Source organism: Mastacembelus armatus, chromosome 6 (assembly GCF_900324485.2).
Source record: "Mastacembelus armatus chromosome 6, fMasArm1.2, whole genome shotgun sequence".
Classification (NCBI taxonomy): Eukaryota; Metazoa; Chordata; class Actinopteri; order Synbranchiformes; family Mastacembelidae; genus Mastacembelus; species Mastacembelus armatus.
Window position 1 is genome coordinate 19,624,836 of NC_046638.1, and position 25,644 is coordinate 19,650,479.

The 25,644-nt window shown below is 39.8% G+C and overlaps 1 protein-coding gene across 5 annotated transcripts in view; it reads right to left on the minus strand.

The window, feature by feature from the left end:
- srgap1a (SLIT-ROBO Rho GTPase activating protein 1a) overlaps positions 1-25,644 on the minus strand; it is a 79,392-nt gene that overhangs the window by 48,140 nt on the left and 5,608 nt on the right. For all 5 annotated transcript variants that reach the window (XM_026310983.2, XM_026310984.2, XM_026310986.1 and 2 more), the window contains exon 2: positions 3,156-3,351. In XM_026310983.2, the coding sequence (XP_026166768.1) occupies positions 3,156-3,351 (196 nt within the window). The remainder of the gene's footprint in view (positions 1-3,155; positions 3,352-25,644) is intronic.

Sequence of the window (25,644 nt, forward strand, 5' to 3'; positions counted from 1 at the left end):
ACACTGTGATGTTGGTCTATCTTGTTTTGGCAGAGGAAGAAAAAAGTAAGACACTAATAGAATTGTACGTTTTGCTCACTGACAATAATGGTCACTTAATGTCTAAACTCACTCATGTATGTGATACCAAAATCTAATGCTGCTATATGCATTAGTATTGCCCCTGCTGGATGTTTTCAATCTATTCTATCTATTTTCAACAGAGTTACAGAGTTTGCTTCATTGGCCAACATAATACATTGTGTCAAATGGCTGAATTTCCTAATTTGACTTTAAAAGAGCTAATTATCAAGTTTAACTGAGACTCCTGGCAGTTTTTCCATCCACACTGCATTTACTTCTGATGGTAATGAGGAGGAAAAGCAAAACCTACAACAGAAACATGTATAAGTCTCTTCATATTACACATTACACAGTCATTCCAGGAATAAAAATGTAAGCCGTTACTCAAAAGGAGCCTGTCAGGAAAGCAAAGTTTTTTGATAGTGTTGCAATAGGTTTAAGTGGAGACTAGGATGCTCAGCAGGCACATCAAACATGCACAGAAGAGACAGTAGTGGTCTCTGAATGTGGCTGACACCAGTGTGTTTAGGCACTGCTACCTCTTAAGATACTTTGTAAGATGTATGCCTGGGCTGTTGCCAAAAACAAATATGCTTTCAACCATAAAAGCCCAGTAGAGCTATACACACTATTCAAAAACAATAACTATTATTTATTACTATAAAAAGCAAATTAATTTCTCAGTAGGCTACTTTTAAAAATGGCTACAGTATGTAATGTGGTATCAGCCAGAACAGTGCTGCAGTCCCAAATGCGATATACGTCTACGACATCCATCCTTACTTTAAAAATTGGCATCATCCATCTTCCACTGCCGTCTTGTACCAGCTGCACCAGTTTTTTAAAGCCCTGAAGCAAGCCATATTCTACTCCTGAAATGAGCTGGCAGAATACTCCCACAGGTGGCACGAAGTCTGAGCTTTCTGACAATAACAAACTTCATTTAACTTCTGAAGAGGATCTTTGACTGAACTGTGCTAAAACTTTTCAGCTCAGAGGCATAAGAGAGAGGCTCCTTTAGACCTAAAATATATGAATATATTGGTGATGCTACAGCAGAATGCCTACAACTAGCAGACTCTTGAGTATATAGTGTAGTATATGATATATCCAGCCTGGTCATACACAAGTAGACCAGGTAGCAATCACAATCACATAAGTAGCAATCCATGCAGATGGGTGACAAGCCAGAGAGGTTTTTCAGCTTTAATAACAACCTGGGATGTACAGAGGGGGGTGGAACCACAGAATGAGAACATCACCTCCCACATGTGCTTCATCTTTTTGGTAAAGATTCTTAATGGCAGCTGAAAGAAATACTCCATGTGTGTGGACAGGTCTAAATGAGAGCCAACCCAATGTCTTCAAAACAAACTGAACATGTCAAACATTACAAATGAATGCAATAATATATGAAAGAATAACATCTTGTCAAAGTGTCAACATCAGTTGGGAGCTGATTCCAGATGGCATTGGGTGGGGTACACCTGGGACAGTTCGCCAGTGTAACGTAATGCTGACGCAGAGACAGACAAACATTTATGTTAACATTTCACACATACTGTCAATTAAGACTCACTAAGCAACCTAACCTGTATGCCTTTGGACTGTGGGCAGAAGCCAGAGTATCTAGAGAAACCCCACATAAACATGGGTACAACATGAAAATGGTCCTGATGGGTATGGGCTCCAGCACAGAACAATCTTGCAACAGGGCTAAGGACTGAATTTCCCTTGTCTAGACTAATTATCCAAATGTTTACAGTACCAGCTCATTTGAATGCAACCTTAGCATTTTGTTGCTCTGCTGTCTGTCATATGAAAAGTAGCTAAAGGCTACAGACAGAGTGAAAAAGCACACTCCAGACCAATCTGTCCAATGAATACAACCTAGAGAATATGGAGAACACAGAAGCCTTTCTGTACATGTGTCTATGTGGATACAAAAATATAGGCCACATGATTTAAAACCTACTGGAGGGTTTTTACTGCTGTTCAGACTCCTTGTATTTACTTAATAAATATGCTCCTACGCACTTGCTAAATGTTTACCTTGTGAATGAAGTGACCAGACTGTACATCAAGAGATGAAAACCAGTCTGCCATACCAGAGTTCCCTCACAAATTACACCAGTTACAGGCACACACAGCTGTTAGAGCTACCTGGAGCTTCAGATAGAGTACAGGAGCTATTTCCAGACATTGAGGACAAACATACGTTTTATATTCATTCCCACCACAAGTTCAAACAATATGCTAATGTCTGCTTTTTCCATGAGCGGACTCCAACTGTGTAATAAGGCCAAAAACTACAGCACACTTAACTGTGTCAAGAATCTCAAAAAGGCTCCAAGTCAAACTGTAATATGCACCATTAAGATAGGAAGAACAAGGGGAGATGGCAGGGCAAAGAAGCACAGATTGAAAGAAGGAGGTGACAAAGACACAGTTTTCTTCTAAGCTGTTTGTTAAAAGTACCAAAATTTGGCATTGAATTCTTGTTTACCTTTTTAATCTGATATTTTTACATTGTAAATGTGCTAATTTTACATGACAATTTGCTATTGTTTGCCCAAAAATTTGGTCTCATATTACGACCAGTATGAAAAAATGTTCCAACAATAGCCACCCTCAGGAACACTCACTGGAAAGACTGCAATTATCAATATATATCCTGGTATTTAGGGAACCTATTTAACATCTGTTCACATTTATGACCATGTGCAAGTTTCAGTAGATTGCATAGCACATAGTGTACATCAGAATAACTGCACTGCACAACAATAAACAAGACTAGAATTTCACTAGAATTTTGAAGGTAAATGTGAGAATGAAAGAAAATAATACAAAACATCATGCAGCTGCTTTTCGACTTTTTTGACCAATTAGAAATATGAAGATTGATATAGCTTATTAGAACAATAATTCTATTAGAATTTAGAGATAAACAAAACCTCTATCTGGTTGCCAAAGTCAAATATCTTTTTGAAACAATAAATTAAACCATCAGACTAAGGCATCTCATTTTGATTTGCAGGCCTATAAATGAAATAAACTGAGCACAGCCGAACACTATGACAGCATCTCCTCACTTGTACTGCTGGTGGTCCTTGGTGCTGCGAGTTTTGGCCATGAAGCGTTCAGCTAGTTTCTCCAGGTTTCTGGAGTATTCCATTTCAATCTCTGCCTTCTTCCTGAAGAAGTCCTGGAGGTCCTGCAGTAGCTGGACCCTCATCTCCGTCTGCTGGTCCAGACATTTCTGCTGCTCCACTAACTGGGCCCGGATCTCTAAGGAAACACAGAGAATAGAAAAGGACTTTTCACTTGGCCATGGATGACTGTACAAATATCAATTCTCCAGCAATGACCAGATAAAAGTTGGGAGTTTGAATTTGTAGTTTGGTCAACATGAATTAATTAGCTACAGATGGATACATGTGACGGTATTTATGATTTCAGTCAGTGAAACCAACAGTTGCAGCTTTTGTATCTCTTACATCTTTAAGACACCAGGCTGGAGCTAATCAAAAATCTCAGCTCATGGAAACGCTGAACACCTAAACTCTATAGATGGTGGTAAAAGGACAAAGAATCAGCAAGTTGGGCAGTTACAGTAGAGCATATGCAAACATGAATATTACAGAATGGGAGAACACAGCTTATTATCCCACAGTAATGGGTCTTCTGAGTGCCTTCAAGTTTTCAGCTTGGCAACACAGGTCTCAGGTGTTTCATTAAAGATGAAAATAACTGCAGGATGAATGGAACCTGATTCCCATCAGACCCAGAGTTACAGCACAGTGCTGGCAAAACACACACACACACACACACACACACACACACACACACACACACACACACACACACACACACACACACACACACACACACACACACACACACACACACACACACACACACACACACACACACACACACACACACCCTCCCTCCCTCCCTCCCTCCCTCCCTATGAGTGCCTGTGACTGAAAACCCAACCCACTTAAGAAAGCAAAGGCACAACAACAGCCCTCAGTTACAGAAGTTGTATGTGTTGGTAAATTACCAGCTGATGTCTTTTCTGAGCAATCACACCTCTCATTTACAGTTATATCCTCAACAGGACAACTGGGATATAACACACACCCAGCCACACACTGGCAAACTGTTTCCACTGTGTGTACTCTGGTCTGGGCCATGTATAATAAATTTTTGCTAATGGACGGAGGCCTGGGTCAGACATTTTAAGCAGAAGAAACAGATTAATGAGGTGATTTGGAGCCTCACTGACACCCATGTTAAACAGAGCAGAGTGATCCCTCATATTAAAAGTAGAAAACACAGAGGGTGCCACATGCCTTCACAAATTATCTGCAGAGCTCACCATTATAAAAAGTAACAGCTTGTAAGGTAAGGCTGTTCTTTGTCACACTCACAAAGCACTGAAAACAACAGTTGTATTTTGCCAACTTATACTAGATGATAATGTAAACATTAATATATAACGATTAAGTATTTAACCGAGGGTAAAGACCACCCTTCGGGAACACCCTTAGACTATAGCAACAAGATACTGTACACCTGTACACTGTAGACCTAATTAATTATACATCATTTTCAGTCTGATCCCAGCTGTCTCGATCACTGGCTGATCAACTACTATGACCTCTTACAAAACATGCAGTACAGACAGGTGTCTTTACTTTCAATTTAAAGTCAGCAACTTTCCATTCATTTTGCTGTTTCCGCTACAAACGCATGAATACATATAACAATATGAGCACTATAAATTTGTCTTTGGCTAAAAAAAATAAAATAAATCATATTTGGTAATACTTGTGCTGCTGAGTAAACACAGTTCTCTTAGGCATTTATCACTTTTCATAAGAGATAAAACAAGTGCAGTGCCGGAACATTACCAGTGTTTTATATAACAAAATGACTTTAATGAATGATCATTAGACTTCTCAATGGGGGCACTGTATGTCTCTGCCTTCAAAATATTTTTTTTTATTTTTACCAGCCCAAAAAAATAAAATAAAATAAAAAAAAAAGCTCATGTGTACTTCTAATTTGATGGTAATATTTTTCCCCATATAAATGCCACTCATTCTAACACCTTATTATATTGTGTTGCACAGATGTCCTGTATTTTTGTGCCTTCCCTCAGGTTATGAAGTTCAACAGGACAACTGGGATATAGCACACACACCCAGCCATACTCTGGCAAACTGTTCATACTGAATCTGTGGCTCTATCACTGCCGAGCCATCCTGCTTGAAATTTACATTCTGATTTGTATAATATGCATATGTAACATTCACTGTAATTGTAATTTACTGCTATTACTTTTCAAGTGTAGTTTCTCTTGTAATTGTCTCCTTCCCTAACCCCCTGTTTGTGGCAAAGGGATTCACTGACTACCACCTAATGAGCTGTAAAAATGTAAACTCAGCTTATTTCCATGAGAACCTCAGCTTTATCACTTGAACTAGAGTCTAAATTAAAGCAAAGCTATGGGAACAGCATGAAGGCATATGCTTGGGCAGTAGTCTGAATCTGGCAACCCGCTGCTTAATGAATACTCTCATTAATATGGAAGTGGACAATCAAAGCTAGGTATTTGATGAGACAGACAGTGATAAATGCAAAATCCAAAAGATCTCTAAAAGCTTTTAGAAGAGACCATCAATAGAGTTCAGTATGTCAAGCTCTGTAATGGCCAATCAAGTGCTGACTCATTTTAAAAGTCTCCAGTCAAAGATGGGTGAGAGCTGTAAGTGAGCATTGGCATTTGGCACATGCCTTTAATGCAGTAATCAAATTAATAAAAAGCTCCACTTCATTCATCAGCGGTAAATCCTCACACAAGCTAGACGAACTAACTATTTATTAGATTTATTAGAGACTGCTAAATAGAAAAATGTCATTTTTGTACTTCTGATGTCAGAGCCCCTTCCTTCTGGCACCCATAATGAAATACACTTCAAAAAAGACAAGACACAAGGGAGATGTCTCTAATGCTAAATATGAATGAGTGCTTATCACAGCAGTTAAACTCTGAACCGCAGTGAGCCACAAAAACCATTAACATGGATGACAACATTTAAACAACAAAGCAGAGACCTGACTCAGAGCAAGATCTCAAAACTTCAACAATACAAACACCAGGCCATTAACAAAACTGGGAGGCTACCGATGAGCACTAAGAACATGGCTGGTTTTAAATGTGACTGCATTAAAGTCCACTTGCCTTCTTGGTGAATGGGGTAAACCCTGCAATTGCTTCCATCTCCAGAGGATGTGGGATTAAAACAAAGCTACCCTGGCACTGACACAAAGGGGTGTATTGGATCATTTAACACAATTACATTCATGACTGCACGCAGAAACTCATTAAATCATTCTTTTTCTGAAGCTACGGCACCAACTTGAAGTATGAGGGAATAAATGTTAAAATGTAAGTACCTGTCAGAGAAAATTACAGGTCTGGCACCTCCTGAAACCAGGACATGCTTTGCAAACTTGTTTTAGTTTAAGAAATTCAGCAGTGGAACAATGAGTCTAACTATGGCAAGGCAGATGAATTCGGAAATGGGTGCTTTTCCATGTGTCATGGGCATTTTCAGGTCTATCCGCCTTATTGAGGACATGACCTATGATAATGATCTAACAATTATGTAATAAAATTATCTAATCCCAAAGGCAAACATCTGAAATGAATAACTGAGCTAGACTAGCGTTTGTGGACAGCTAAACAGCTCCCTTTGATCATACTGACACTGTTCTGAATCCCGGGCTGCAGCCAACATCAGCTACCGGACTGGTTTCTTACGCAGCTAACAAATCAGCAGAAAATGACATACGGGAAGTGAAACGTCTATTTAAAAAAAAAAAAAAATCAATGCTAGCCAAGGTTTTTTTCTCATTTTGGACCCATCTTACTGTCATAATGAGTGTTCTTCAACTACATGCTGCATTCTTGCTGTTCTGAGGTCATCTGTATGGTAAACACGTGTGGAGGCCTCTGTGCCTCCACACAGGGATTTGGGTATGAGGAGACTTTGTGGGAGTGGGGGCATCAAAGCCCTCTGTGATCCTTTTCAAACTGGGGAGCTGAGTGGAGACAAAAGCACCTGTGTATTGAGAAATGACGCTACAGGAAAGACAAAGAAACAACAGTGTAATGTTGCCAACAAAATAATTACAGTCTGGTGCTGTATTCCCCTCTTTATACCCATTAAGCAAGCAAAGAAGCTGACAAAGCTCCACAGGTTTGTATAATATTCAGGTACATGTTGACATGAGCAGATAAAGCCTGGCACTATTAAAGCAGGGCCAATACAGCTGTCAGCAACAAATCCAGCTGACTGATGGACATCCAGTCAATGTGACCCAGAATGCACATGCTGTTGATAAAAACAATGAGAGAGTGCCGTTTGGTCAGTTTGGACCAAAGCCCTTTTGTTTCTGAGCTGGATGTTATCCAGTTGCTCCTTTGGAGGCCACAACACATACTTCCCATAACCCCATTCATGGTGACAGATATGTCCAAAGTTGCAGTTCAGAACGGCTTCTGATTTGCCACATAGGCCTGTTCCATTGTCAAATAAACTGCCTTGTAAGCAGGATTGGTACTCACCCACACCGTTGACCTCCGGAGAAAAAAAACTGGCCTTCAGTAAAAACAACTCCCCCACTGTCAGTGGGAAAATAAGAGAATTTTTTCCTCTCTTGAACCCAACAGTATGCTGCCCCACAATGCTCCCAATTAACCTTGTTAAGAATCAATCTGTCTAAGACACATCTGTTACTTTTGCTGAGTACAGCAATGTATTCCTCCATGGGAGCTGTAAAAAGTAAACTCTCTTTAGAGTTTCATCTGGTTGACTACAGTCTCCACTAACAGCTATCTGGGACATGGTGTACCACATCAGTCACAGGCTGCATTTCCATACGCAGAGTGGCTCATCGGCAGCACCTGAAAGAGCTGTTGAGGCCTGGGGAGGGAAGACGCAGCTTCAGCATCTGCTTCAGATCTAGGATTTGGGAAAGGGGGAGTTACCCATGCCTTTTCTATAGAATATTTCTACAAGACAGGATAAATACTATCAAAAGGTAATCACAAAAAGGCCAATCTGTTTTTAACAGAACATAAGCCTTCAATTACAGCTGGAGTGGGATCACATGCCAGAAAGAGCAGAGTATCTACTATACATATCCTTCTGCCACATCGTAATTATTCTGATAATCCAACATGGCCTCACTGTCACACTTAATTATAGCACAGCTATCCATCATGTTCTTGTGTCTTTGATAAATGCATACCATTTGGCAAAAATTATACAAAAAAAAAAAAGAGTTTCATTCAAGCAAATAGATTGGTAAAAGATGTGTCTACCACACATCCCCAGTCAGTATGACTCATGATGAAGTTGGATTTTATGTTAAGTCCTGTGGAAACCAAGGATGTGTTGTTTGATCTGGTTTATCTTCCAATGTCTGTACACATGTTGGGAGTTTTTCAAACAATACACTATATATTCATTTGTATAAAAAAAAAAAAAGAGCTGAAAGAAAATTCTTTTGCTGATACAATATATTGCCAGTACAACAGAAGATACTGCTTTGAATTGTCAATGTACACCATGTGACAAGGCCATGTTTATATTACTCCTAAAAGTGAAGAACAATCCAGGAAAGATCACTGATAGGGATGTGGAAGATATGGTGGCACATGGTGCACACCTGTGCCAGTGCAGCTACTAGCACAATCTGCACAATCAGTGTTCAGCAGATTCCCAGGCTCTCTTGGTTGGACGTTCAAACCCTAATCATAAACACACTATTGTAAGCACTCTGGACAACCACCTCTCTTTTTCTGCCCATACCTGAAGCTCTCTGTCCTCTATTCCCACAATACTAAAATGAGGCAGATGGATGTGAAATGAAGGCATGGGGAGTGACCACATGGGAAAACACTTGAGGACTGCAATGACAGGCACTGACAAGCAGCATGTGACTGATGCATGGAAATGATAGCTTCTAGGAATGCTGTATGTAATGTACTGTAATAGACCGCGTGTAACGCAACAGTAGTAAAACGACCACACTAATCACTTTTCAATGATGATTTTTGATATAAATGGAAACATGTTAGCACCTCAAAGAATATTGCCAGTGGACACCTATAAACTATTGCTATTGTTGGCTGGCCTATGCCCACTGCTCACATTGTGCTTGCTGTGCTTGGGTAGTCAGACAGATGGCATTTAACATCCTCACTCATTACAGCCAAAAAAAAAAATCATCAACTAGAGTCACACACAATACAACTTTGAAAAAAAAAACAAACTGTGCAATGACTAAAAGCTATAGAAGTCAAATAGTGTCCTTGTGAAGGAGGACATGTATAATGACTTCATTACATTGGTCAGACCAAAAAGAAATTCATCATGTGATTGGTATGTCAGACACTGCTGGACTCTACCACCCACACAACCTTACTTCTGGGCATGACTGCTAGAGTGTGTCACTGATTCCTGTGTGTTTATCTCACATTACATCACTACTGAGATTACATTAGCATGTGTCATACCTGCTCTATTGGCAATAACGCATATGAACAATTGAAAAGTGACAAATTCAGTTTTTTTTTTTGGTTGAAATAGAGCTGTCAATGACACAGTTATGATTCGAAGGACACTCAAGACTGTCTGAACTAGCTAATATAGACTTGCCAACAAGGCTCAACAGGCTCTCTCCAATCACATAGAGCACAGCCAAACTACATACAACATACCACCAGCTTTGTTAAAGCATTTTATCTCAAATTATTACAGAACTGACACTGTGGGCCCCATTACAACATCTGACTGACATGTTAGAAGCTTCCAAAACCACAGAGAGTTTCAATGGAAGTACTATAGACTACTGTGATCCAGAGAATAACTGTTCAAGAGTGGAAAAAGCCTGGCCCATAATCCTCTACCTCTCTGAAGTGCTATGAGCTAAACCAATGTCCTTGGAACATTTTATGATCCAGTAGAAATATGGCACTATTCGTGATGTGACTTACAATAGGTATGCTTTACAGCAGCTTACTTTGCTGGTCCCTCCTGCCACATCCACACTGCTGAGGAGAAGACTAAGTTGCTATTAACTCCCATAAATTATCATTTCCTTTGACATAAACATAAAGGACCACATAACCCTGCCTCTCCCCCATGGTTGCAAAAAGAAGAAAAAAGAAAAAACACCAAAATATACACACACCCACGACTTCTGTCAACAGCTCCAGTGCACAAACCGGAAATGCAGAAGTGGCTGTGATTTGAGTCCTTGTGTTTTCTCTGGGGCTCAGGAGTATTGTGGGTGGCAGACCCAGAGAGCTCAGGTTCCTTCCTGCGCTCTAGTCTGATTCAGAAACAGCTCAGCCATGGCAGCTTACTGTGCTTACTGTTCAAACACAGTACACTCCAGCAGTCAAAAAACAGATGTGAGACTAGACGATTAAGTGAACAAAATAAACTCTGGTGTCATTAATGTCAGTATCATTCAATGAGGTAATATTTAAATATGTAATTTCAATAACTAAAAAGGAATCATCTCTGCCAATTAGATTCTGCTTTGCCAAATGCCACATGAGCCAAAAAAGCCACAGTTGCTACAGCAACGCCCCCACAGACGAGAGGCCTACAGTGAGCCAGAGAGAGATCAATCACTGCTGACATTATGGTGGCCTGTAAGGACCATCGTTTTCATCCAAATAAAATAAGAGTGCAGGGAGATGAATGGTGAGAGAAGTAAGCACACTTTAGAAGCCAGGATGTTTGTTCAGCTGCTGGTTAACATCTAGATATTATGTTTGATCTGGACACTAGTCTGGTGTGTGTGGTCCATCCAATGGACAGACTGAGCTTTGTTGAACTGGGTGCATTAATGCGTTCATAAAGTTATGCATTTATGTGCATAACATCTTAAAGGATCTGTCCACCAAAACAATTTTGCATGTCAAACAGTCATTACTATTGGCATGCAAATATGTATAAAGTCTGTAGCTTGTGTGTGAGAGGTAGCTGTAGTTGGCTTGAATTCACAGTGATTCCAGTGGCAATGCCCATTTCATCTGGTTGGTCTTCACCAACAGCTACCTGGGACATGCTATACCACATCAGCCCCACTGGTGCCTATCCACATGCAAAGTGACTCATCAGCAGCACCTGAAGGAGCAGCTGAGGCCTGGGGAGGCCCCCACTGAACTATATATGTTCAGTATATTCCAAACAATTTTCTATATAATTTACTCTTAGCTCCAAAGCTGATGAGTAAGAAGTAGGGCAATGCATTTTTATGGGTCAATTCAAGTATTGGAAACAGAGGCCGAAAAAGAAAAAAATAAATAAATCAACAGATTTATTTTTCTCTTGTGTATAAATCCACTGATCATGGTGATTACACTGGGATAAGGTAATTTAGCTGTTTTAAAGATTTATGTGACAAGGCTTACATCTTGCACAAGCTGTTTAAAAAGTTGGAAATTTTAGTTTTGCTGTAACTCTAGGTCACCATTGGCATCGTTCTGTTAGTGCTATGAAAAAAAGAAGACTACAGCTGCTGCCCTCTGCAAAAAGCAAGCTTAAACCTTTGAATGACATAAAGCCGGTATTTTGAGTAGAGCATCCCTAAAAATATGAGGGACAAAACAACCTCACTTTATTGCTTCGTGACAAAGATGCTAAAAATGTGGACCGCAAATGCTTAGGACAGGAAGCAGTTACATCTGTGTGGCTTAACTTCAGAGAAAAGAGAATCTGCAAGAAATATATTGATCTCTTTGAGTCTGTTGTCGAGACTTCATCCACTTTTATCATGCATCTCTAGACTATACCCAGCTGCTGTGTCTGCTGCCCAAAAGGAACCAGTGTGGGAGTTTTTATGTGAAAGAAACACTCCGGTCCAGACAAAAGCCTTCAGTCTGTTTTAATCTTGAACCCAGTCTATGCACTGGAATTTAGAAAAACTACTTGGTACATACAGTACCAACACATCAGATATGCTGTCCTCTTCTATTTTTCAAACTGAAAAATGCATCTGGGCTGCCTTTGTGGTTTTGTTTGGCGATATTAGTGATGAGAAAGATAAAGGGGCTAAAGCTCATTTGTCAAAGCAGCCAGTCAGCCTCTCATTCTCAATGAAGCTAACCTGAAGCAGAAGACTTGGCTGGGCAGGCATGCTCTTACAGTTGGAGGTTTGTTTGGGGTAAGAATAATATGAAAATTCTGTGGTCGGGCAGCTGAAAAGATAAATGCCTCTGGAAAGGGTGTCGCATGAGAAACACCTGGAACGGGGGCCCACATGCTTTCATCCATAGGAATATTTACTTTTCCATGCAGTAAACAAATGGAAACTGAAGCATGCTGGCAGGGATTTGAATAAAACTCTGAAAACAGAACCTACAGAAAGGCTGAGCAGTTATGGGGCCTGCGGTGAGAGCCATTGGAAGGGGGGTTGTTTCTGACACTGATATATTCTCTCCTTGTGAGCCAAGGGAGGCAGGAAGGTGAGAAAGAGACAGACAGAGCATATAAATGAAAAGTCACACAAATCTATTCTTCACTCATGCACCTGTATATACTCTCAGCACACATACACACGTGCACAGACGCACGCGGGCACACACACAGTGGAGGTCCTCTGTGGAGCTACATGCAGGTATGCAGGGATAAGATGAATCAGTTTGACAGCTCTGTCACCTACAAGTTCCCTACCCTCAGTACCCGACAGCTTCCTGTATCTCATGACCTTTGCTCTCTACCCGGCTCCCTCCGCTGCACACTGGAGAGTCTGGTCTCAGGTCAGGTTTTGTCAGTGGCCTTTGACAGCACCAACCAACAGCTGCCAAGATCTGCTCTCCAACACTACTGCTTATCTCTGTATCTCTAAGTAAGACTGTTAGCTGGTGACTACTATTTGTTCCAGTACTGCCACTGAATTCAGTAAAATAGAAGTGTATAAAATGTGTGGTGTACAAACCAATGATTGTTGACTGAGCTACCAGTCTATAAAATGTGAGACAACACAGAATAGTATAGTTAAAAACTATCCAACTGCCCCAAACCCCTCAGATTTGAGAAGTCAAACACAGTGATTGTTGGCATGATTGATTGATGAATTATTTAAATAAATCAAATACTGGATTTTTTTTTTTTTTACAGTGACCTAATTATTTGTTGAATAATCAATTTATATGAATCATTTTCATATGATATGATACTAGTCTATGTTATAACATATTGCTCTTTATTGCAAAACAAAAAAACAGATCTGGGTGATTTGATGGTCTCAACCTGCTGCATACCTGACTCCATAGTCCATCCCTCTGTTCATAAGTAATGGCTATAAGCTGCTGTACCATGCCATCTGTCTGTCTCCCTGTCCAGCTGTCTATTTACCCAATGTGTTTGTACATCTGTTTTCCTTCACAGCAAGCACACCTCTGTTTAAGGCTATATATATATAAGGCCTATAAGGGCCTGTTCTTTTGTCTGTCCTCCCACAAAGAAACATGCAGACACCAGAGTTGGGCAGGGATTGCATGGCCTGGAGCCAGCTGGAGCCACTGCCAGCTTGGGTTGACAACGCACTGTCGGGACAACGTGGCACCGCTGGGCCTTAGGAAAGTATAATACATGACTCTGAATTGTCATTGACAAAGCTGGACCACCCAACCAAAAAAAACTAATACACTAAGAGTCACCTCATGAGCAACATCTTTATCTGATGTGACAACCTCTACTTTGTTGTTGCCATACACTGCACAGTTATTACTAGATACTGGTCATGTTTTTCACAACATTGTTGACTGTGTGAGTTGGGTATGTGTCTATTCAACTTCCAATGAACTTTGCCCCAACGAAAATCTAATCCTATCTTTAAAAGCCAAGGAGCTCCACTGTGCTTACAAAGTTCAGGATCCTGTCAGAGAAGCATACAGCAGATCCATCAAATATTACTTTAAGCAAAGCACAAAGCAAGCAAATGATGAATGATGTCATGCCAGAGACTAAGAAGTTACCGTGTTATTGTTGAGCAATTACTAATATCCATGTTAGAACAACAGAATGGCTTGGGAACTTAGAAAAACTAGTCCCACAGTCGGAGGTCTTAGTTAAAGCATCCCAGCCTCTTTATTACACAGGCCATCTTAATAAACACCTGCCTCTATGTGTCTCTTTAGACTCTTTAGAAAGTTTGAGATCCTTAATGCAGTTTTAGTAGATGGTTGTTCTAAATGGCATCTAAATATTACCACAGCAGAGGACAGGGAAATACCCCTGGGGGCTATATTTTATCCTCAAATCTTTTGTATTTTGACTTAATGAAAACAAGTACAAGCAAAAGGCCAGCCTGTGATTAGCTTAATGCATCTTTATAACTCTAAGAAAAGATTAGTAGATAAAAGGAGACTGTGCAGTTCAAAAATATGTTAATACGAAAAGGTTCAAAACCTGGGCTTTAAGAGCACAAACAGAAACAGCAATAAAGTAATGAGCAAGCTTCTTAAGGACTGCGGTTTAATCAAGATTTTTCCTTTAAAAACAGTATTTCCAAAAGGTTTCAGGCTAAAATTCCACTATCTCCCTTTCTGAGTTTCTGTAGGTTATGCATTCCTACTGTGCGCTGCAGGCATTGAATATATCAGACTGCTGAGCTGCAGCACCAAAAAGGCAAGTTAATAAACAGTAAATGTTACTAAGAGTCAGGACAGACAGACATTCTAGTTATACAGCACATGGGCACAGTTGAGCTGTGTACTAAATGCAAATGCAAGCACACCAATATGCTCGCAATGACAACGTTAACATGCTGATGTTTCACAGGTAGCTTTATAATACTGCATCTTAGTGATATGACGTGCTCATTAATACATTTACTTTTTAGCACTTAACACAAGCTACAGCTAAGGCTGATGAGAGTGTCAGTAGTTCTGTACTTATTTGGTCATAAACTAAAGTACTAGACAAATTAATTTATGACCTGATGATAAATGAATCAACCACTCACTTGGATTCATCCAATGTGTATGAATGCATATATAATGACTCATCCAAGAGTTTTTGCAATATTTAGGTCTAAACCAAAGTAATGAGGTCACAGACATACTGAGACTGCCAGCCATCTGCACAACTAATAAAAAGCACAATTCTGAATTGGTCCAAACTGCAACTTTACCTCTCCTGCTGTACACTGAACCATCCATCCATCTTCTATACCTGCTTATTCCTTAACCAGGGTCACAAGGATCTGCTGGAGTCTATCCCAGCCCTCTTTCGGGTGGAAGGTCACCAGTCCATCACAGGGCCACATATAGACATACAAAGACAAACAACCTCACACACTCACACTCACTCCTATGGGCAATTTAGAGTCACCAATCAACCTGACATACATGTTTTTGGACTGTGGGAGGAAACCAGAGTACCTGGAGAAAACCCACACAAGCACAAGGAGAACATGCAGACTCCACACAGAAAGGCCAGGTTGCAAACCCACGACAGTTCACAACAGTGCTAACCACTCATCCACCATGCTGCCCTACACTGAACCAAAATAATATAAAGTACAGTTCCTCATGGTGAAAGATCAACATATGGAGCATTTTTGTTCCATAAGACCCCCAGTGGTGAATGCAAAGAGAAAGAAAAGTAAATTACTGTAAAATACAAAGAGTATGTGGTTGTCTTCCTACAGCACAGAAGAGATTTATCTTCAGCTGATATGTTATTTAATTCCTTCTCATTTCTCTCAGTGGTTAGGTCAGTGATTGATGACACCTTCAAGAGAGCAATTTGCCAGCCAGTATATGTACGCCAGGGACAGAAAGATCAACAGCCAACCTCACACTTGTACTTGCTACATTAGGGCACACATCAGAGGGATGCTCAAAACCCTTGCTTTCAAAGGAAAACCCTTCATGAGAGCCACCAGCCTTCATGGTTTGTACTGTATCCACTAAACAGAAAAAAAACACCATCCTCTGATCTTGTGCTTTCCGTCTTGTTACTGACCACCCCTTACTGTGCCTCACCCCGCCACAAAAAAAAAAAAAAAAGCACCTCAGGATGTGTGGTTCCTGGGCCTTTGATAGCGTTAAGCCAGTAGAGGAGCTGGAGCAACTGAGAAGGAACAACCCTACTATTCAAGACCAGCCCTGTAATTCCAGAGGCAAGGAAATGTGCTGCAAGCCCACTGGGGAGAAAGTAGAAGCAAAGGAATGGGGGAGGATGTGAAAATGTGGAGAACTGAGGACACAGAGCTTGCACAAACTCTGAAAAAAAGAGAAAGTGGTCCAGTTTGATGTGGAGGCTGCAGGTGGTCTATATGTTTTTCTGAAAAGAAAAACCTTATAGAAAAAAATGACATCTTCCATATTTACATTCAAATGTACTTTTTTATAAATGCCCTTGCTTTTTGTATTCCAACAATAAAAGTAATCCAAATAGACTAAAACATGGCAAGAAAACTTTCTTTGGTGGGAAAAAGCTTAAGAGAAGTTGAGTAGGGCCACACAATGTTCACTCCACAACAAACAACGGAGTATTTTCTCAGTTGTACACAAAAGCTTCCATTTGTTGCTCTCTTGAAGCTCATCTGTAAATCTAACAATTGGACTGGTAGATGTTTTTCTGCCCCTTTCCTTATCTTGCCACACATTTTTGAAAATGTAACCCCAAATTCAATGTAAGCAATATATTTGCTTAGTAAATGGTTCTGACTTGTAATAAGCTTCAGTGTCCTGTTCAGTTTTAAAAGAGACATTTTAAAGAGATGAGGTTAGGTTAGGTTCAAGGTCAAAAAATGGATAATGTCTTATCTGCAAAGGCGCAGTGGGCTGAGACAAAGCACAGCTGAGAGTTGGTACCACGCACAGACACACATGCCCATTCAGCCTTCTCTAAAAATACTTTTACAAACACCACTGTCTACACACTGGCAGTACTGACTACTATGGTAGTGCCTTTAAATTAAACATTGAGTAGCACACAAAGTACTTGTGTTTAAGTCTTTCGAGTGGTAATAGGATGTATTAACGTTTATCATCTATTCAATTTTGCTGAGTAAATAAATGATGGAACATTTGCAGTCCAGCATTGACAGACATTTATCCTACCACTTTGCACGTTTCTGTACTGTTGATGCACTGAAAACACTGAAGAAAAGACAGAAATTTCCCCCAAACCACTTTGAAGAAAAACAAAACATCTTTTCCAACCTGGAGCTCAGAGTTGTGACAGCTGAAATAATCCACTTGCGGAGACACTTTCAGCCTCATGTAAACATATTCACTTTGGGGAATGTGGAGTCTGAGCTCTGGCAGGAAGGGTAGAGTGATTTAAGACTTAACCTTCAACAGTGCTAACAGCATACTCTTCATTAAACTCCTCAGAGTGTTGGAGATACCTGAATGAGAATTCATTTTGTTATTCAATTATAATGATGCAAACTACCACAGATGAGTATATTGAGAACATTAAAGAACATATTGAAATGTACTTCATTAATACTTAATAGTGTCTCTAATGTCCACAATGCTGAATGAAACACCTCAGTCAGTTACAAAACAGTTATCCCTGTTAACTAAATTAACAATCATGGGTAATAATGGCATCAGTTAAATACAATACAAATCACCAGTCACTCAGTCAAAGCTAAACCTTTGTGCTAAGCTGACAACTATTTGGTTCCTAATAAGATCATGCCTGTGCACAGTGGATGTCTTCACCATGTGGGACAGGGGAGCAGAGTGGACAGTGCAGGAAAACTAAACCCCTGATATTTTGGATGTTTTCTGTTTATCTATCTCACTCTCTTGTGTCTGTGCTTAGCTATAACACTGTACTCCACTTTGATTAAAAAAAGAAAATCATATGATATATTGTGTCTGCATTAATCTAATATTGTCGCAAAACATTAGTTTGGTCTACTTAAGATTGCTCTGTGTTCTTAATTTGCTCTGCTGTTTCGATTAGATATTTATCAACTGACTTTTTTTCTGGTGCAATTTTAACAAAAACTCAGGTAAATCTGCAACAATATGGCACTCTGAATAACACATTTATCATTTATTTTACATATGTGTTACTCCACATACAATCTAGGGCAACAGCTTGACAACAGCACACTGTCGTAACTTTAAGGCAGGATACCTCAGGCTGCCAATATTTAATAATGACCATAACTAGGCTTCTGAGTTAAATGTTTTTTGTAGCATATTCCCACAATAGGGCTAAAGAGGGTCGAGTTGGGGGTCAGAGAAATGAGGTGCATGGGTGGGTGAGCTAAAGCTGGGATTAAAGATTGAAAATTGAGGATAGAAAATTAAGGGCAAGCAGAAGATAGTCAGTGGGGGCCTTTTAAGCGGAAGGAAGAATCATTTCACAGCCACAGGAGATAATGGACTGTGTACCGACCCAAAATGGAGAAGATTAATGTAATACCATGTGAATAATGGTATTACAAACTATCCTAAACCATAAAAACATAAATATAACTGGTAGAAAAATGTATATTTAAACAGATTGCCACCAATATAGACATATGTGGAGCATCATTCTACACGTACGAGAAAATGCCAGTGAAATTTTTGCTAAGTGTCAAACTTTAAAGCAGAAGCATAATCTAAAATCAAAGAGATAATTATGCTGATACGATACACTTTCAACTAAATATGCACCCATGTATTTTTAATGGCTGTTTAAGGGTCATGAATGAATCATCAGAGCCCAAGAAAGAGTGAATATCTTAAAGCCAATTATCATTATCATTTCATTATCATGTAAGATTCAAATGTTCCCAGAATCGAACAAAATTATTAAAGTAGAACTCTATGTTTCTTGAGTTGCAGCTAACCAAACTGACAACTCAAAGGAAACTTAAAAAGAAAGACGGAATTTAATGCTGTACTGGGGGACTTGTAGTCTGATGTAACAATATCCATAAGATTCACTGCAGGGTCATAATAATGAGGCTGTCTTGATCTAGCGAGCTCATTGCAGTGTAGTTGAGTTTGGTGATTTAACATGAGGCATGGATAAATATTTGCACCACATTCCTGTTATCAAACCTGAAGATCAACTGTAGAGACCCCCACCTGACAAAGGAATCTTAATAAGAGGGGGAGAAGAAACAAGCAGTATAATTACGTGTATTTCTCATGTCAGACTAAAAACTCCACTCTGAAAATCATGGCAACAGAGCACATTTCTCAGGAGAATCCCTCACTTGTAGCAAACTCCAGACGACACCTATTTCTCAAAAAACAGGATTTGTAGCATATTCCCACAATACAAAAGATTACACACTGCTGCTTTTTTTGTTTTATGCCAATTACTGACCATTATAAGTATAATGGGACTAGACTGAAGTCTTTTCTCATAGCCCAGCATTACTTAAAAATCAGAGCTGTAGTTGAAACCACATCTTTTCCCTCACTCAGGTTTCAATCTGAACACCATCACTGTGTCCCACACCGTAGCCTGAAGCCCAATCAGTTCCCTTGTCACAGCCCTAGACATAGCAAGCAGGAATCGATTCCTCACAAGGCATCTGCTGTGAAAGCCAAGCCGTGGAGAACGTGGAAGTCCACAATGACACCCCCCATTCCCCCACCCTTTTTGCCCTTTTGAAGAAGGGGCTCTGATCATCTAACACACACACACACACGCACATGTGCACGCGCACGCGCACGCGCACACACACACACACACACACACACACACACACAGATTGAGACAGAGAGACAAAGTAGACGAGAGAAAAAGGAGGCTTCACAAAGACCTAATTTCCAGATAATTATAGTGGAAGCAAATATGGAGGAAGGGACAGAGAGTTACGTGGGGTTATCTTCTCCGGCCTACCCTCAGGGAGGCTTTAACTGCCAATCCTCTACCACTTTTCTAAGTACCAGCAGCTGACTCTGATAGCACACTCTTACTCTGGCACTATGATAACATGTCTTCCACTGGAAGAAATGTCAGAGTATCTCATTTAAAGCCTTTGTCACCTTCACTGTGTGAACACATATTCGACAAGACTGGACAGATCAAATAACAGTTTTTCCTGCAGGAGACAACGCCACAGAGACCCACCCGGTCCTTTTAGATGATCACATGAGATCTGAGCTGAGCGCATCCCGAGAATGTGACTGACCTCAGGGCAGCTGCTCAAAGTGCGAGAAAGAGGGACAAAGAGGAGGAAGAAGAAAAGAACAGACAGATCAGCTTTCACTCTTTGTTTCTCCACACTATAGTAAGCAAGACTGGGGCTTTCTTTTTTCTGTCTCCCACAGAGTGGAAAGATGGAGGCCAGCTTTTTCTCAGTGTGAGTGTGTGTGTGTGTGTGTGTGTGTGTGTGTGCGTGTGAGACCAAGGTCCGGTCATGCATGTGCCACACACCCAGCCAGGTTGTCATGCATCGCACCCCTCTGACATGCCATTAAGCAGGACAAATAACAGGACCCTGGAGGAGACGGTAGCTTCCTCCACACTGCCAGATTAAAAAGTAAGATATATGAGGCATGTCCACAGTGTCTCTGTCTATGCTGAGCAGCGAAAGAGCAAGTGTATGTAGACACATAGAGTCACACACACACGCACACATTCTGTGCAAACGTTTCTGAACAGTTTTAAACAATTTTATTCCTTCACTATAGTGGTGCTTCACTAAATTCTTTCATCTTTCAAGAGTGAGTCATAAGCTATAATTAAGGCAGAGATAAAAAGTGTCCTCTATACTGTTTTCTTCATGACCATTTGTGTCACGTAGGCTTTGCTCTACTTAAGGTTTTGAGAAACGGGGCAGATCAGAACAGTGCTTGTTCTATTTCCAGACCTGTCCAATCTAAAAACCTAACTCCTTTGCAGCTCATGCTACTCCTATTAAACTATAATAAAACTGGCTGTCAGGAGTCAGCAGGGACATCTTGCAGAGAGCAATATGCTCCACTTCATCCTAACCTACAAAAAACTGGCCAGAAAAACAAATGACACGACAAAGTTTTCCAAGAAGCAGCTACAATACTCGAGGTCTGCTCTGTCACAGGATTTCCTCATTTATACATAATTAAAACAATTACTAGATGGAAAAGTGGTAACAGGAGCATTAAGTAACTTTGTTAGTCCCTTATCCTATTGAAGAAAACACTTAAAACCACTGTAGGAACTTTCCAGTGAACCATTTGGAAACGTATGACTTTAGCATGTGTTTTTGTCATCCTGATTTAGTGACTAAGTTTAGTTGCTCTGCCATAGTTCCTGCTCTGGTTGATACCACCTTCCTACATTGCCAGAATACTAACAGCAAAATCTGTAGCACTAAAGAACACAGACTTATCAAATATATAATGGCTGCTGCAACCTCACACACTCAATAAATCAGCAGATTCCACTAACATAAATACTAGAACAAGAGACAGATGCTTCCTATCTCGTTTACAGATATTAAAACCACAATTATGTTGAACGATCCTGACTAGTGTACATGGAGACAAAGAGAAAGTATCTTTGCAAACCAGTACATGAAAATTTGATTTATAGAGCTAGTAAGTTAACAAATCAAACAAAATTTGACAATCCATTGACCACAGACTCAATCATATGCTCACTACATTCTTTGCACCACAATAATTATAAAAAACACAAATGTTTTTTTATTATTATTTTATCTGTTAGACTAATTTCGCCCTAATTTTCTTCCCAGTTCTTAAGATGTGGTGGAAACACAAATAAAAATGAAACAGGGAAATTCAGGTCCTTGCATAATTCTGGGATTTAGTTCCTGTTGCTTCATTTTTCTTGTGGCTTCATATTTCTTGGAAAAAATGTAATAAAATACATATAAACATATATATATATATATATATATACACACTTTCTAGGAACAGTTTTACTAGTTAAGTCTCATTTTTCAGTCAAGTTGCAGATGCAGTATAATCCAAACGGCATCCGATTAAAAAGTAGTTAAATCTTGGTTTGAATGACCAACAGACTCAGAGGATAGAAAGAGGCAGGGGAAGGGAGCAACAGTTGGAGAGACAGAAACTGAATATATGCTGCATGTCAGTAATATTTTACTTCACTAATTTGAGTCCTGTGTGTCTGTGAGCTAGAAATAAATGGATTCCTTTCTTTTATCTATCAAGAATAAGATACAAAGAAATATTAAACCAAAATATTAGATCTATTGTATAATAACCATATGCCCTGTTTTATGACAATAAAACAAGGTTATTTATGGAAACAGCTGACCAGAATGGCACAGAACCTAACAGAGATTTCAAGTAATGTAAAAGTTTCACAAATTCTGGAAACGACAGAAGGCAGCTATAAATATGTAACTTGATCTTTCACCTTTAGTTTACAATTACCTTTTATTACCTTCAGCGTTCCATCAGTGTGTACAGTGTGTACTGAGCTTGGTAAGAAGGCTTACTCTGGCCCCTCTACCTGCAACACACTTCAGTAGGATCTGAAGATGTCCAGTCTGGAGACACTTGAGAAATTCAAACTTTTAGTGAAAGAACTGGAGAACACATCTATAAGCACTTGCTCCTGTAGTATTTTCTCATTCTCACTTTTATGTTAAATATATCTATCTATCTATCTATCTATATATATATATATATATATATCTATATATATATATATATATATATATATATATATATATATATATAATATGTACTTAAGACATAAGATATGTCTTAAGTACATATTATCATATGTACTTAAGACCTGTGAAACAGGTCTCTTCTGAAAATAAGACCTTGTTGACCACTAGCAGTGTGACACAATGAGCAGAGTGAAGGAACATGGCTGACAGATCCCAATTCCCCCACCCCACCCCAGTCCCATTTCTAAGCACCCTTCATATCCGCGGTTGGAACCACAGCTATGGCTCCAGTTTCCATCTCGGGGGAGGGTGGAGGAGAGTTCAGGCCAGAGCATACAAGATCTGCCTGGGGCTGCTCAGACACCAGCCACGCTCAATTCAGATCTCCTCCTGCTGCAACCCACAATGAGTATATATTGTGAGGTTGATAGGCTGAAAGCTGAGTCCCCATGGGAAATTCTTTCTAGCTCCTCTATACATTACTAAAAACAGCCTGAGTACACTGAGGGAACCAGGGATAGAGTGAAAGGTGACCACATTAAACATTGTGAATATTTTGGGGTGTCTGCAGCAGAAAGACCAATTAAAAGACACTGGATTGCCTTAATGGCTTTGAGCTATAATCAGATTTACAAACACAACGGAGATGAAGCCTGTAGTTGACATTTTATTGACTGCTTCTTCCTATAACCCTATTTTTCTTTTTAAACTACCCCATAGGGGAGCAGCCCAACATGGCAGCCATGCCTCGAGGGATGTTCTCAGACTGGCCCAAAGCATGCATCCATCAGGTCAAGAGGTCAAGGTACAAGGAAGAAAAAAGGCACAAAATCAATATATTAAACTTTTGTTCGTCAGTGTTAAGGGTGGATGGGAAAAGGAGTTTACAACAGAGGATGGAGGGAGGGACTGTAGATACCTGAGTTTGTTTTCTGCATGTGTGTGTGACGCTTACTTGATGATGTAAGCAACAGCTGATTTAGTTTAGAATTGAATTTCAGAATTACATTACTTATGCAGAAAATAATGACGGGAACATTTTAGAGGTATTCTTCCAATGCAATTTTGAGAGAAATATTAAATGAGTTGTACAATATGGCATGCTATTAGATAATGCATATATATATATATATATATATATATATATATAAATAAAATACTTACTAACTGAAGTCTACAGGACATATATTTTTTTCCTAACACAGCAAGTCACTAATGTAATTTGGCTTGTCTTATGCAGGAAATATGACTAGCCATTTGATGAATGCAGACAGGGTGTCAGCACAATAAAAGCCTCTTGGTTGTCATTCCTGCCTAACATTTGATTGTTTTCAACTGCATTATTTCAGGAAAGATGGGAAGGCTGCCAGGTGAAGTAAGTCAGAAGTAGAGGGGTATACAGAAACAAGCAAAGGCCTAGGATCAGATAAGCTGAATGCAGCACTTTAGCTTGTTGCTGACAGAGACTTTACATCTTGTAGTTTCTTAAAAAAGGTATTTCTTATCACTTTAGGTTTCGGCTACCGTAATTATCAAAATATTACACATTTCAGACAAAGAGGAAGAAAACCCCAGTTGTTAAAGGAAAATTACTGTTCATTACAGATGGTTATATTTTTTAGGTTTGGTCATTGTATGTCAGTTATGATAAAATCCCATTTATCAAAAAAACTAGACGTTATTCTGTAGCTTTCCTTAAAGAATGTATTCGGAATACCATTCAGATTTTGTTAATACATTTTTACATTATCCATAATCATCACCCAGCCAGCAGAGACTACACAGGTTGTGCAGTCAGTTAGGTTATTATCTGGAGGGTAGTGTGGTAACCAGCAGGCTTAGAATTCAGATGTTTCACTGTTCCTTAAAAATGCTGCCACTTAGGACACTCTCACTCACTCTCACAGCACATGAACAGCTGCTCTGATGAATTAATGACTTAGCAGTCTAGATCCAACATCAGTGAAGCTTTGTACAATGCATGACACCTTGTTGAGAGTTCTCAGAAGAAGGAATTTACCTATCCCTAAATCCAAATTAAACGTAACCAGGAGCTGAGGAGTTATAGTTACAGTGCAAGTACATGTAGATAAAGGTACTAGAAATACATAGAGACTCGTCTAAAAGGTTGATTCAAGGTAAAATGTGTACCTTAGCTGAGCAATAAGTTATAGGTTGTGAACAGACTACCATGGTCATTAATTATTTTGACACAGAAAAAAAGGAAACCAAAGTAAAAGGTGACACCTCACTATGCACTCCTTTAAAGCCTTAACCTCAGTTAAACACAAACGGCTTACATCTGGTAAATAACTCAGCTGAAAACACACAGGCAACCAAGCCAGAGTGACCTCCGCCTTCACTTATCCCTGCAATGACTTTATACCATCCTTTCCCATCCCCCAATCTCCTTCCTCCTAATCTAGTCCTGGGTGGCAGGCAGCAGCATGGCTTGATGGTCAAACTGTGTCTGTCTGCCTTCCTGTCTGTCCATCTGCTGGCCTCCAGCAGTGGTATAAAAAAAACATTAAATCTATCCAGAAACTAGCAAAAATCTCTCCAAATCCTGCTTCGACTCTGCCTTTTATTTCACCCCCCCACTTTTACTTTTTCTAAGCATGGCCCAATTCCATTAACAGCCCGTACCTCCTATTAGCTAATGTAGTGCAGCTGAATCTCATCCAGCTCATTACCAGGCGCTCCAGTCACACACAGGGATCCTTCCCTAACCCACCAGTACCAAGAGGAGGGGGAGGGGACTAACAACAGAACATCTCATGAGCAGGTATTTAGTCAAAAAGCTCTATGATTCATTCACAAGTAAAACAGAGTCAGTGTCACACTGCCCTGCGTCTGAATTTCCAAAAAAGAAAGCGAATTGGAGACACCAAGCTTCTTGTTTTGTGTTCA